The sequence below is a fragment of the Trametes versicolor genome, assembly GCF_000271585.1.
Source record: "Trametes versicolor FP-101664 SS1 unplaced genomic scaffold TRAVEscaffold_5, whole genome shotgun sequence".
In the NCBI taxonomy this organism is placed as follows: domain Eukaryota; kingdom Fungi; phylum Basidiomycota; class Agaricomycetes; order Polyporales; family Polyporaceae; genus Trametes; species Trametes versicolor.
Window position 1 is genome coordinate 515,725 of NW_007360325.1, and position 13,101 is coordinate 528,825.

The following is a 13,101-nucleotide window of genomic DNA, read 5'->3' on the forward strand; positions in this document are numbered from 1 at the left end:
ACGTGCGATGCAGGCTTCTTGGAACGTGTCATAGACAGTGCCGTTGAACGTCCTCAAGTCCTCGAATGACGTTGGGCCACGTACAACTGTCAGCAGCAGACGGAGGTAGAAAACATCTCCCCCGTTAGGTGAGATGAAATACAGCCGGCCCAGTGCAAAACCCTGCCGTCGTTTATCCCATCGCTTCACCGACGACTTCCAGACAAAGAACTGAGGGATCTCCTGGTATGTGTGTTGCCGTGCGAGCTCTCCAATTGGATCGTCGCGCGTGTTCAGCTCGAAGAACGCGGTGAGCATTGTGCGCTCGTTGGCTGCACGGGCCTGAACGATCTCGGGACTCTCGTTTGGGTTGTACGTCACCAGGTGGTGGCCCGGCAGGTGTACTTGGAGTCGCACCACGTTGGGACTCTGCTCGTGGAGACCGAAGTGGAAGGTACGCCAGACGGCCTCGGGAGCGGAGACATAGCGAGCGTCCAGGTAGGTCTTGATCTCGTCGCGACGGTCGATCTCCAGGGTAGCACGATCGTGGCCTTTGTGGATATACTTGGTGATGTACTTGACGGACGCAAACGTCACAGAGCACTCCACATTGATGTGACAGTTGTACCGTGCCAGGAGGTAGGGGTTGTATGGGACTATCCAGCGGTTGTCGACCATGTGTCGGTTGACGGCGTAAGTCCGGCCGTCATCGGGTCTGCGGTAGCGTGGATAGCCATCCGTATCCAATGACGTAGAGGCTTCGAACGGCTTCGGAAACCCTTTCGTGCATCGTCCGTTCTCCATGCAGGGAGCAGAGGGGTTGAGCACACCACAGGGCCCGTGGACCATGCGTGTCTTGACCGCCTCGAAGAGCAACGGCTCAGTTTGCGGATCAGGCCATGTTGCTCGAATGAGGGTGTCGACAGATGCTGGATCGAGGAGTTTGTCCCGACGGTCGAGGAAGATGAGGAGGTGCATGTGGGGAAGACCGCGTTTTTGGAACTCGATCGTGTAGATGTGTGCAACGACGCGGCCGAAGATCCCGTTCTTGAGGATATCGTGCAGGAGCGCCTTCTTCTTCATCTGAAAGACGCGAGCAATGAGATCTGGACGGTCGCTCGGTGTCTGACCTGGAAGGAGCTCACGCTCAACCTCTGGCCAGCGAGGGTTCGCCGTCATAGTCAGGAAGATGTCAATGTTTCGGTAGAATCGAGCAATTGCCATGCCGTCCTGGAAGAGCTGCTGCATGTGACGTGGGCTGCCGGTGAAGGAGGAAGGGAGAACTATGAGCTGGCCGAGTTCGTTGAGATCCACATCGCGCCCTCCGCGCAGTGCATCCTCGAGTCCACTGTAAACTGCGGCACGGAGTTGCTGCTGGTTGAGACGAAGATAGCGAAGGCGGTTCTGCTCTGCTGCAGCCCACATATCGACAATGTACTGCTGGAAAAGGCGGCCGCTGCGCAGGATCGTGGAGAATTCGTCCGGGCGCACTTGGAGCTGATACGCGTAGAAGCGAGTTTGGGACAACCTGCGTGCTCCGTCGCCCATGTGGAGGTCCCAGTGCCATCCATGTGTTCCAAAAGGGAACAATAGCGTGTAGTGCAGGGGGGCGTACGCGGGATGGGCCTCGTGGATGCGCTGCAGGGCGCCGGACCGTCGCCGGAGGATGATGTCACGTCCATCGGTTGCCCGTGTCTCCCCTTCTGCGCCAGGTAGGACGACTGCAACGTCGTCCGCAGAGGGCAGATTATACCGGCGGCGGTCCCGGTTTGGCTGCACAGCAAGGCGGACTGCCAAGTCGGCGTCCTCTTGGAGCGACAGCACTTCATGTGCATGGCGATAGATAGCGGCGTATCTGTGTGACTTCAGCACAGAGTCCCCTACATTTCAAGACAATCGTGCGCATACCTATGTGTAGCGGACAACATAGCTTGTATCCGCTGTAGTGTATCTCGCCGGAGGTTTGCATTGCGACGGACGCGTTCTGCGAGTGCTAGGCGAGGGTCGAAGATGTAGAGCTGAGCGTAGGATGGGGGGTTGCCTTCTGCAGGTAGTAGAGATCCAGAGCGGTGGCAGAGCTCGCCGTGGATTCTAAAGACGTATGGCCCGTGTCCCGTGGTGACAGAATCGTCGATGGCCACACCGAGAGAGGTGAATGCGAATGCTGCATTGTATTGGCGAATGTTGTTACGGAACTCCACTGCTTGGGGTGTGTCGCCAGTGAGAAGAGTGCGTAGTGCGAGAGGCGGCTCAGGCAAAGGCTCAAGAGCGACCTGGCCCTTGTCGCAGCAGAAGCCGAACAGCGGTCGACTTGCAGAGCTTTCTGAGAGTCGTTCTGCTATCCAGTGGTGAGCTTGACAGTGAACACAAAGTGTATCCATGCGTCCGAGATCGTGATGCCCCTCAGGCTCCTCGTATGGTCGACGTCCCAGTGGTAAGGGTGGTGGTGGAGCGTTTCCTGCACCGTATACAATCGTGACAGCTTGTGTACCTTGTGTACGTGGAGGAGTGGGTGGAATGTTCGTTGCAGGGTTCAACCGTGCTGCTAGCGCTGCAGTCAGCATCTTTGGAAATGGAGATTTGGATGTACTTACCGGGAGTGTGATGCGGAACGACTGGTTGAATACGCAGTTCTCCATGCGGGCAGGATGGACGGAGATGAGGCCCTACTCCTTCAGCCAGTGCTGAGGACGGTCCTGCAGACGTTTCCGTACATGCAGTGGCTTGACACGTTGGCGGAGGTGTACGCAGTCCGAAAGGAGCTGGATCTGCTGCATTGAGCCCGGAATCAAACACATTTAACATGAAATTCTCTACCTTCGATAAACTGGTTCCTCTCGGGTACGTAGTGCAAGAATGCTTGGACCTGAGATTGCGTAGCCCGGAGGACAGTGTAACTTCCGGATGATTGCTCAGCGCGCGCGGCCACCGAGACTGAGGACGTGCCTTCAGACGGCCGGTTTTCATCGTGGCCATCTGAGACGCGCCTGCGCTGCCGGCTCGCTGGTGGGCTACTCTCTCGGGTCGCTCTGTTTCGACTTCGCGAGGCAAGTCTGGCCGCTTCGACCGCCCTGTCCGTGCTTGCGCGGCCCTCAGACGCAGCAGTGCCGCGCCGCCGCGCCGGTCTTGCACCATTAGTTGTGGCTGTCATCTAGGACTGTCAAAGCTGGTCATAGGAGAGAAGACGGAATAGAACGCCATCCTGAATTCACACTCCCTTTCCCGACTTGTCGCGTCGCTACGGGCCATTCCAATCCGAGCGCGCCATCTGAGCCTTCAGCCTTCGGACTTGAGCCTTTCGTCCCGGGCTGGGCTAAAAGGCAGAATGTCTTTCCAGATGGGCAGAAAGCGCGAGAACGTGGTGGACGTGGAGCCGTGTGCATAGCAACAGTGTCTGTCCCTGGCGGGAAAATATTCGGAGCGAGGACGTGTCGCGGCGGTCGCGTCGCGTCGGGCGTTCAGTAGACACACCAGAAATGGGATTTGGCGCTTATCCTCCACTCCCACGCTGAGACCTTCTCTTCGCGCTGCTCTTTCACGTATTTGGCTACAGGGAGATGCAATGGGTTTCAGAGGCAGTCGTGTATATAACTGAGTATTGATATTGCGATTGCGCATGTAAAACCGCGAGCCAGGACGCCGACGGCGAGAGAAGAGTCTACGATATCCGGAAACGGAAGGACCGCTTTCCTTGTACGGAAGGAGCTGTTTCCGAATTGGGGACCACGCTCTTTTGTACTATAAGATGTCTTGGGTGGATGGCCTAGAAAGTTCCTTCACTTTGGAAAGAAGGTTGGCTTCAAGCTGCGCATGAAACATGATATCCCAATGCAACCTTTAGGAGGTAGCTTGTGCGGCCCTGGGGAAGTGCGGCGAAGGCGAGATGGTAGTCTGTCCGATGAGACTGAAAGATGCCGCAGGCTGTCTGGGACAGCTTTCTTTCTCGACGTCGTACATTGGCATACTTATGTACAACTGGAAGTACGCGCATACCTTGTCTCCCCTAGGCAGACGATGTGTGATCTTGTCGAGGAGGACGATTACACCAACGCGCATACCGGGCCGTATATATACCACATACGATCTGACGTATGTAGATCGTAGGCATAAGTACAACACTACTGTATGTCCGCGGCCGGGTCAGATCGAGGTGGTCATCAATATCATCCGGCCCAGAGCTGTTAGCGTTTTAAACGGACGAATCAAAGTTATAAAAACACTCAAACACCCTTCACGGATGTTTCTTACCATCACATAACCGACTTTGCTACCGCCATGTCCTGCTTTTCCGCCATCGTGTGCCCTCTGTGCCAAGAAGCTCCCCCCTCGACCTCCTGAAGGCGTTCAACAACATACCCGGTGAATGTGGCACCAGGAACGCGCCGATCTACCCGAGGGGGCGTCATGCTCACGCCCGAGAGAGCAATGCGCCCCGGCAAATATGGACACCTGATCATCTCACAGCATCCCTGGTGAGGCTGATGCTCACTTCAGCTACTCCGGCTCTCTGGTCGCCGGAATGGCCTCTCGTCCCGGCAGCTGCCTGCGCATCCCCACCTACAAAGCCCGCACCTGATCATCTGTCCTGTCCAACTCCCCCCACCCGCGACATTCAACGTCAACCCCAGGGTCCTACTGAGAACGTCGCGCGATGCATTATAAGTCGCTTTACCCCCCGCTCCCAGCGTTCGAGGACCAGAACGTGCACGACTTCATCTTTAGCGCGCCTGCGCAGAAGGAGCAGCCGGACGACAAGGACCTGCTCATAGACCCCCTCGCGCTCAAGAAATGGACGAAGGGCCAGTTCCGGGAGCGGGTGTACGACTGCACGACCGCGCTGGTGACGCCTGCGATGGAGGGAGGGCTGGGGCTTGCGCCAGAGGGAGAAATGGTCGCAATTATGAGCACGAACTGCCTGGTGAGTGCCTCTGTGGATATGCACGGGGAACATGCACAGATATCATGACCCCTGAGCAAGTGCGTGTAACAAATTATGACTGTCAAAATTCTCCCAGTGCGGGACAAAAGAATTGAGACAGTCATCATTTGCTTCACGGCTCTGCACTCTTTCAGGTGCCGTGATACCTTCCTGTGTTTTCCGTGATAGGGGCATAGCACACGTACCGACGCGCGACACAAGGAATACATCACCTTAGTTCACTCGCTCCTCCGGGCGGCGATCCCATTCGCGCTCATCCCCGCGTCCTCCACCGCGTTCGAGCTGCAGCACCTCTTCCGCACCTCGGAGGCCACGCGTCTTTTCGTCCATCCCAGTCTGCTGCCGCAAGCACTAGAGGTTTCGCAGCAAGTAGGAATCCCAGAGGACCGCATATACATCCTAGAGGGGCGTGTAGAAGGGCGGAAGAATCTTTCAGGGTCGATAGCCGAGGTGCGCAAGCGTCAGGTTCCGCGGGTACCGAGTAGGCCGGTTACGAGAGATACCCTGGCGTATCTCGTCTTCTCGAGCGGCACTAGTGGGCTTCCTAAAGGTGTGTCCCTGTCGATCTCAGGGTAGCGAGGATGGAGGCTGAACCGCGCGCAGCTGTGATGATCTCACAGCGGAATGTGCTCGCTTCCTTGATACAAGTCGCAGTAGCAGGCGGTATCGAGCCCCCGAACCCTATTCTCGAGGTGCGTATACGGGCCCTCGCTATGTGTGGTACGGGACGGCGGCTGACACAGCGGCCTGCAGAAAATCCAACCTGTCAGTCTCGGTTTCCTGCCGATTTACCACACGTACGGGCTGCACTATGTGGCAATTCGGCCTGTGTGGATGGTGCTCCCGACAGTCGTCATGCCGAAGTGGAACGTGGACACCGTCCTCGAACTCATCCCGAAGTACGCCATCTCTCACTCGTTTTTTATGTGGATTAACAAACTGCCAGGTATCGAGTATCGGTGCTGAGTCTCACTCCGCCCGCGATGCTACAGCTTGTGAACCACCGGCGGATTCGGGAGACGGACCTTAGCTCCGTGGTGCTCACGGGAAGTGGTGCGGCGCACCTACCACCCAAATTGGCTAGGACTTTCCACAGCATGCTCAAGAACGCGGAGAACGTTGGGGAGGGTGAGAGCTTACGTCCCTCAGGCCACCGTTCATCATGCTAATCTGTTCATCAGGATACGGGATGTCAGAAATGGTGAGTTGCTGAACGTGGTCTGAAAGCGCTCTTCTGATGCTGATTGCGACGAAGACGATATCCGGGACGCGCACCGCGCCCTCAACGTTTGGTGGCCCCAAACCCGGGAGCTCCGGGATACTGCTGCCAGGCACCGAGGCGAAGATTGTCAGGGACGACGGTACGCTCGCCGGACCAAACGAGCCCGGTGAGCTCTGGCTCCGGGGAGATAACGTCGCCCTAGGGTACTGGCGGAACGAGAAGGCGACGAAGGAGACGTTCGTTGACGGCTGGGTGCACACTGGAGACCGCTTCCGGGTGGACTCTGACCAGCACTTCTTGTAAGTGTTCCCCCTGTGTGCGTGAAGTGTCGCAATGGCTCACACCGATTTGCTGTATAGCTTCGTCGAGCGGACGAAAGACATTCTCAAAGTGTCGGGCGCGCAGGTCTCCCCGACAGAGATCGAGAACGTGCTTCTCGCGCAGCCAGAGAAGCTCATCTTAGATGTCACCGTTGCCGGCGTGTCGGGCGGCCGTACCTCAGACGAGAAGGTTCCCCGCGCGTGGATCGTCCTGAGTGACGAGGGGAAGCAAAGAGGAGCCGAGGCGGTTGTACAGGCGCTACACACCTGGATCCAGAAGAACCTGAGCAAGTACAAGTGGCTACGAGGGGGCATTGAGGTGGTCGAGGAGGTATGCTTTGGCATGCTGCGACAAAACTCTGTTTGCTCATTTGAGGCGCATAGATTCCGAAGAACCCTACCGGCAAGGTGTTGCGCCGTGTCCTACAGGATCGCTACGAGCAGCAGCAGGCGGGCAAGGAACGCGCCAAGCTATAACGTTGTTTCATGGCTTTTGGGTGTATTGCTTTCCTTAGTGGGACAATTTCCCCTCCAGCTCTCTCCAAGATGTATCCCTATGTTTATCTTGCTAGCATTATACATGTGTATATCACGTCGCCGTTCAACCGTCGTCTGCGAACGCCTGTACAATATAAGTCACGGGTAGCCCGGGCACACGCGGCAGGCTGTTGGCACTCCTCAATCCTCGCAAGTGGTTACTGCTACGATGCTGGTCTGAGATGCCGTGTTCCTGGATCTTTCACGCTGACCGGGCCCCAACTAATATCTCTAGTAGCTTCTCAATCCTCTCCATCTGCGCCGAAAGCGCAGCGAGCTTCCCTTCGACGACCATAAACCGCTGCTCCGAGTTCCGCGCCGCATCCCCTTCGCTGTCCGTGTTAACCTTCTTCTTACAGTGCACAAGGCCGTGAGTGGCCTTGTGGTCTCCGACCTCGACTCCACCTTTCTCATCGCATTCTTGGCAGACGAAAACGTTCGACTCAGCTGTGTGTACTCGTCAGTGGGAAACAGGCGTGCCAATGCTGATAGGAGGCCATACCGGGACAGTCGATGCAGTACCAGCACGAGTAGGACACCGTGGCGGAACACGAGATGCAGGACAACTTCTTCTCCGGCTCCGCCGCTGATTCGGAGTCCGACTCGCCGGAGGTGAGCGCGCCCTCCCAACCTGGTTTCGTCGTCTTCGCCTCCGCAGCCTTCTCTCCTGCCTCAGGCTCGGCGGCCTCCGCGGCTTGCGCCCGAGCAGCCTTGCTGAGAAGCTTCCTCGCGCGCTCGAGGCCCGCATCCGACAAGCGGAGGATCTTGCCAATTTCGCGCTCTTGATGGAACGGTCTTCGCACTTTGACAAAGTCGTGGGTGGGCAGATGGGGCTCGGTGAGGTCGTTGCGTGTCATGACAGCTGCTCTGCAGTTTGGCTTGTCACAAAAGTCGAGTGTCGATGGTGTGCCGCACTTCAGACACATCAAGCGCGCACCATAGATGTGCTCGCCGCAGGCATCACAGTTGGCGCTATGTGCGGATCAGCAAAGCAGGGCAGGCGGATGGGCTTCGAGGTACCCACAAATGCGAAGGAATAGACCGTTGCCTGTAGTCCGTGAGGACGTAGAAGGAGCGCACTTCCTCGCAAGTCGCCGTGCGGTTCAAGACGGCGAGGCGGTCCAGGTCATCGTCCGTGGACACGTTGTCGATCTCGCGCGCCACAAGACGGAGATACTCATGCCTGATATCGCGTCGCTCCTTGAGATACGACCACGAGAACAACTTCCTCCGCACTTCGTTGTGAACCGCCGTCAGAGCGTACTTCCACAGGGCGCGGATCTTGTTCTCCTCGAATTCCGCAGGCGGCGGTCGGGCAATGAGAGTCTCTGCGGGGACGCGCTTGAACAGGAAGTGATACGGCTTCTCGTCGTCATTGTATCCCCAGTTGCCGGCCAACGTGTTACCGTCCTCGGCGAGCGTACCCGTGAAGTACGTCTTGCTGAGACATGCTGCATATGTCCTGCTGAAATTGTATTCAATCGACCCATCCTCCTTCTTGGTATACCCGCCAAGGATGGTGAATGCGGTTCCGTGCGCGGCGGTGTCACTTGCCTCGTATGACGCACTGTCCGCAGATGCGTGGAAACAGAATGTCACCATCGCGGTGGTGGGCCAACGTTTCGCGCCCATGAGCCCGGTCCATCTTCCCAGACTAGAACGCGTCTGGTTCAGTCACTGTGACAGATCCGAAAGTGTGTGAACCTACATCATCCTAACATCGTCGTCCGCTCGCGTGTCATTCTCGGTCACAATCTCCTCGACGTCGTTGTAGAGGCTGTCCGCCGCCGAAGGATAATTTAAGAGCTTCGAGATGTCGACCTCCTGGTCCTCCTCCGCGTCAACATACTCGTATTCCGTGAACTTCCACTTGCGCAGGTTCTCAAGAGACCAGAATTTATCGCCGTTGTGCCAGTATTCGAGCTAGACGGTGAGTGTCAACACGGCAGACGAAGGTGCATATAGCGCCATAAGATACGAACTAGCCCGTTTGCGTGCACCTTGAACCGTTGTGCTGGATCTAAGTTTTGCTGCTTGAAGAGCACTGGGAAGGTGTACATATCAGTGACGCTTGTGAGCCCAAAGGTGTTCACCGATTGACGTACCTTCTAGGTCGTTATGACGGAAATCTATCGCATCAAACACCCAGACCAACGTGTCGGCAGAGTCCCACAGCTCATCTTTATGAACGACCATCTTGCGACACAAGCGGAATATCTCATAGTCGCGCTTCAGGAGCAGATAAAGAAGGGGGAACAAGTACTAATAAGCTGTTAGCCACGTACTCAGAGACTTAGTTATCTTCAATGCCAGTGCTTACCTTCTCGATCCTCCCCGGCCCGGTAACGAGTGTGAGTGTGTCTATAGCGTCTATGTCGTACCGCACAGTCTCAAGGCCCTCGCGTAAGCGTTTCTCCTCCTCGTCGACGTAGCTCTGGAAGCGCGCTTCCAACGCATCGGACTCATTCGCGCAAACGAAGGACGACGTAAGGGTGCAGACGCTCTTGTACACCGTCGCGAGATAATTCTCCACGGCCTGCGCGTTTGCGGGATGGATGAGCGACTGTACGGCAAACATCTTCCCCAATAGATCGACGATCTTGTTTCGATAGTATGTCGCCGTCATTTGCCACCCTGTGGGAAATAATGTCAGCCATAGCCGCAAAACGATGGTGGAAAGTCACGGTCATTACCTATCGCCCAATAGGCCACCCAATGTGATAGACTAACATACATTAGTTAGAGCTATCTACGAGCTAGCGTTGGTACTCACCTCCAACCTTTCGGACGCGCTGTCGTGAACTGGTTAACTTCAGCAACTGTAATGAAGCCTGATGCATCATCGTCGAAAGCCTCGGCGATTGATTGGAGCCTATTGATACTGATCCACTCCAGCGCCCACTCGTCGTCGTCGTCGATGCGTGACGGGTTCTCTGCGCCCTTCGCTCGCTTCTTCGCCTCTATCTGCTGGCGGTAATAGTCGCGTAAGGCGAGTACGAAGTGTCGCGCTTTGACGTGTCCTGGCCAACGCTAGACAAAACACGGTCAGACGTAGAGCTTGACAAGGTATTTGACGAGTGCTGACCATTTCCTTCCATATCTCGTGGATTTCCTGAAGAAAGAATTAGCTGCTAGCGTGAAACCAACTGGAGCCGTCAAGACGCACCGGGTCGATGATTCTGTCGTGAGAGCCAGATGTCACGGCCTCGATGACACGGTCGCCCTCGTGGTGAACCACCCGCCGCATCTCCTCCGAAAGTTCTCTCTGCTGCATCTTGAACTTACGCTCAAACACGTCGAAGTTCTTCTTGATCGCGAGCTCGGGGCTCTCAAACAGCTCCAGCTTGAGCGCATCTAGGTCACCCTTTCTCAGGTAGCTGTTGTGCTCGGGACCGTCATGCTCTGCTCGTTTCGACGTTGTTTCAGCGCTAGTGGCCTTGAACTCGAGCAGCTCGTTGAGGGTCTCGTCGCTGTCCATCACCGCACGTGCCCCGCCCTTCTTCTGCACGAGTGCTGCGAGCTCCTTGAACTCCGGTGTCACTGCGGTAGTGAAGAATTCGATCAGGATGTCCATCTTCGAGTCGAGCGAGTCGAGCTTGCGATTTGCGTCGTCCACGCCGATCCCAGTGTGGATGGACAGCGCGAAGGTGAACTCCTTTCGGCGCTTCGCGAATATGTCGATATAGCCCTTGAGCATGCCGTCCCAGAGCGTGCCCTTGATAACCTTGACGACAAGTCGCTTTTTCGAGTAGGCGTCGCAGGCGTTTCCGCATGCAGTGATGTCGTCGGCGGTCTGCTTGACGAGGTTTTGCATGCGAGCCTTGATGGTCTGGCCGCCAGGGCCCACACTCTCATGGTCTTTGATCGACCGCAGCCTGCACTGGAACATGAGAGATCGTATCATTGAAGAGAAATTGCAGACGGGCATACTGGAGCAAGGCCTCCATCATGTCCTTCATCTGGAGGAACAACGCCGCGATCTTCTTATCGTTGTCCCGGCGCTTCAGATCGAGTTCGACGACGATCCGGAATGCTCCAACAGCGACTGCGAAATGATCAGAAAATATTCCGAGTCAATTGGTGAACCGGACGAACTTCCGATGAACGGATGCAGCTTTGCAACCTCGTCCAGGGCTTTGACAAGTCCTGGGAGGCTGTTGGCCAGTGCGTTCACGCCGGTCCGGAACACTTTCATAGCCTCGCTTTCGTATACGGGCTTGAGGGGCGAGGCGAAGGTCTGTGCATTGGTTACGTCTGTCTTGATCGCCCCAAGTATATCGCCTAAGCAAAGTAGGATTGTTAGCATATCTATTTGTGGATCCTACTGTCTGGACGCAATATAAATTCACCTGAGCGGTTTACGAGCTTGACGGAGGTCGACCCCTGGTACTTACTGTACCCACTTTGCGCATCGTCAGTGACCTTGAAGGCATCATCCATTCGCTTAGCAGTATCGAGGTCGTCGGTGTTTTCTGGCTTCGGGGCGTTGATTACAGGGTGTGGGCTATCATCGTTCGTATCCAAGGCATCCGGAGAGGCAACTAGGGGGATGGGCGAGTCCACAGCGTCGGGAGCGGCTTCACCTGGAGGTTCTGGGGGACTGGAGTCCTTGTGTTTGTTGAAGAATGGCGGCATGATGGGGTCGTGAGGGGGAATTCGAAACGGCAGAAATGAGGTGGAGTCCTGCAGTAGTACCGCTGGGTTTTATTTATCCCCTGCCCCAGCACGCCTTCACGCGACAGGGACGTGCTCCGGTGCGCGGCGGCGTCGTGGGCGATGCAGAGGCTTCTACTCGGCGTCGATAGTGACCTTCTGAGATTTGCAATTGTGTCAATAACCCAAGGCCTATGTAGTACTAGGAGGGTGCGCGTGGTCTATTAGTATCACTGATTGATCGCACACTCACTGTCCGCACCGGAATGATCGCTGCGAGGGACAACTGGAAAGGCCCTGGATCCCGCCGTAACATCAGCAAAAGGGGCGATTCGATGCAGCGGGCGAGAGAGCGAGATGGAGGCGCCAAAGCGATGGAAGCGCCCGCCGCCTGCGCCGAGGGATGGCAAGACGCTGCAAGACGCTCTCGCCATTAGGCGCATACGGCGAGGCATTGCATTGTCAAATCGGTCAATACTACCTTCCGTATTACTTTGTAGAACAGGGGCGTAGACCACAATCCACTTGCACCCAGAGCTTCAAGTCGAGTCTTTAAGTCCGAATGGTCACGTGACTGAGATTGGCAGACGCGGCCGCGTCCAAGTCGCGTCTCCCTTGAACTCTCCCTCGATCGCCCCCCCATGTTGCCCTACGCACTAGGCCCACACCTCGCGCTATATATAAAGCTCATCGGAGCCCTTGACCCTGATCGTGCTTCTTGCCCTCGAACCACTATCTGCAACCCCCAATATTGCTCCTCCGTATGCAGCTGCTACGCCATTGTCCTCTCGTCTCCCCCTCAAAATCAACACCGAGCCAACCTTCACCCTTCCTCGGACACCAATCATGTGCTACGGGATGTTATATCAGCACCCAGGTGAGCACCGGTGAGCCCCAATGTGCAGTGCTAGCGCGATGAAGTGATATTTTGGCATATATGCGCACATATATGCGCATATATTGATGCATTATCCTGGTATGCTCTCTCTGCCTCCCTTGTGCGTGCTCGCTAACTCGATTTGCAGCCATACGCTTAGTCTCTGTCCTCGTGTATGTACATCCACACTGTGAGTGAGTTTACTCCTGTTCTTCGACAGGCTTCGGCTTTGGCTCTATGGGCGCCATTGAGGTGCGTCTCCCTTCTCTCCTACTCCCACGCTCTCGCGCGAATAACGCGTGATAACGGAGCGTGGATGCACGGAAGCTAGCTTTTTGGACTGTGTACGCATGCACGACTGCGAGCTGCCGCCCTCATATGAGCACGCATTCGACGTACTCGTCGTGTGCCAGATGGCCTCGGAGGTTCGTTCCCCTCTCGGCCCCGCGGTTTGCGTACTCATCTGTGGACTGTCTCTGGCGCCCCGCTCCGCTACATCCATTTATCGGGCCCTCCCTGGTATGCAGGTACTGCTAATGGCCATGGTGTTCGGCTCATTTGCCGGCGTGTAGTG

General features: G+C 56.2%; 4 protein-coding genes across 4 annotated transcripts; 1 reads left to right on the top strand and 3 right to left on the bottom strand.

Annotated features, from left to right (window-relative positions):
• Positions 1-837: 837 nt before the first annotated feature.
• Positions 838-1,158, bottom strand: TRAVEDRAFT_121299 (uncharacterized protein; the record flags this gene model as incomplete). The annotated part of the gene is made up of 1 exon (XM_008039472.1): positions 838-1,158. A coding segment is annotated over one exon (321 nt), but the record flags the coding sequence as incomplete, so codon positions are not given.
• On the bottom strand, positions 1,144-2,360 carry TRAVEDRAFT_147095 (uncharacterized protein; the record flags this gene model as incomplete). The annotated part of the gene is made up of 2 exons (XM_008039473.1): positions 1,144-1,834; positions 1,888-2,360. Coding segments are annotated over 2 exons (1,164 nt in total), but the record flags the coding sequence as incomplete, so codon positions are not given.
• A 2,241-nt stretch (positions 2,361-4,601) lies between these two features.
• TRAVEDRAFT_166482 (acetyl-CoA synthetase-like protein) lies at positions 4,602-8,779 on the top strand. The gene is made up of 12 exons (XM_008039474.1): positions 4,602-4,897; positions 5,120-5,468; positions 5,522-5,610; positions 5,672-5,817; positions 5,865-6,046; positions 6,100-6,119; positions 6,174-6,439; positions 6,500-6,791; positions 6,845-7,444; positions 7,500-7,969; positions 8,022-8,651; positions 8,706-8,779. Exons 1-9 carry the CDS (start codon positions 4,631-4,633, stop codon positions 6,935-6,937), a joined length of 1,704 nt encoding a protein of 567 aa, XP_008037665.1. The 5' UTR covers positions 4,602-4,630; the 3' UTR covers positions 6,938-7,444; positions 7,500-7,969; positions 8,022-8,651; positions 8,706-8,779.
• On the bottom strand, positions 8,702-11,648 carry TRAVEDRAFT_64372 (uncharacterized protein; the record flags this gene model as incomplete). Its single annotated transcript, XM_008039475.1, has 11 exons — positions 11,347-11,648; positions 11,093-11,278; positions 10,928-11,042; positions 10,164-10,872; positions 10,083-10,109; positions 9,771-10,027; positions 9,691-9,722; positions 9,318-9,631; positions 9,103-9,259; positions 8,980-9,041; positions 8,702-8,920 (listed from the first exon to the last, which is right to left on the bottom strand). Exons 1-11 carry the CDS (start codon positions 11,630-11,632, stop codon positions 8,702-8,704), a joined length of 2,364 nt encoding a protein of 787 aa, XP_008037666.1. The 5' UTR covers positions 11,633-11,648.
• Between the last annotated feature and the right edge of the window lie 1,453 nt (positions 11,649-13,101).

Coding starts and splice junctions, on each gene's coding strand:
- TRAVEDRAFT_166482 (XM_008039474.1), top strand. CDS start 4,631: ATGCATTATAAGTCGCTTTACCCCCCGCTCCCAGCGTTCGAGGACCAG. Junction 5,818..5,864: donor GTCCTCGAACTCATCCCGAA/GTACGCCATCTC, acceptor ACAAACTGCCAG/GTATCGAGTATCGGTGCTGA. Junction 6,440..6,499: donor GACTCTGACCAGCACTTCTT/GTAAGTGTTCCC, acceptor TTTGCTGTATAG/CTTCGTCGAGCGGACGAAAG.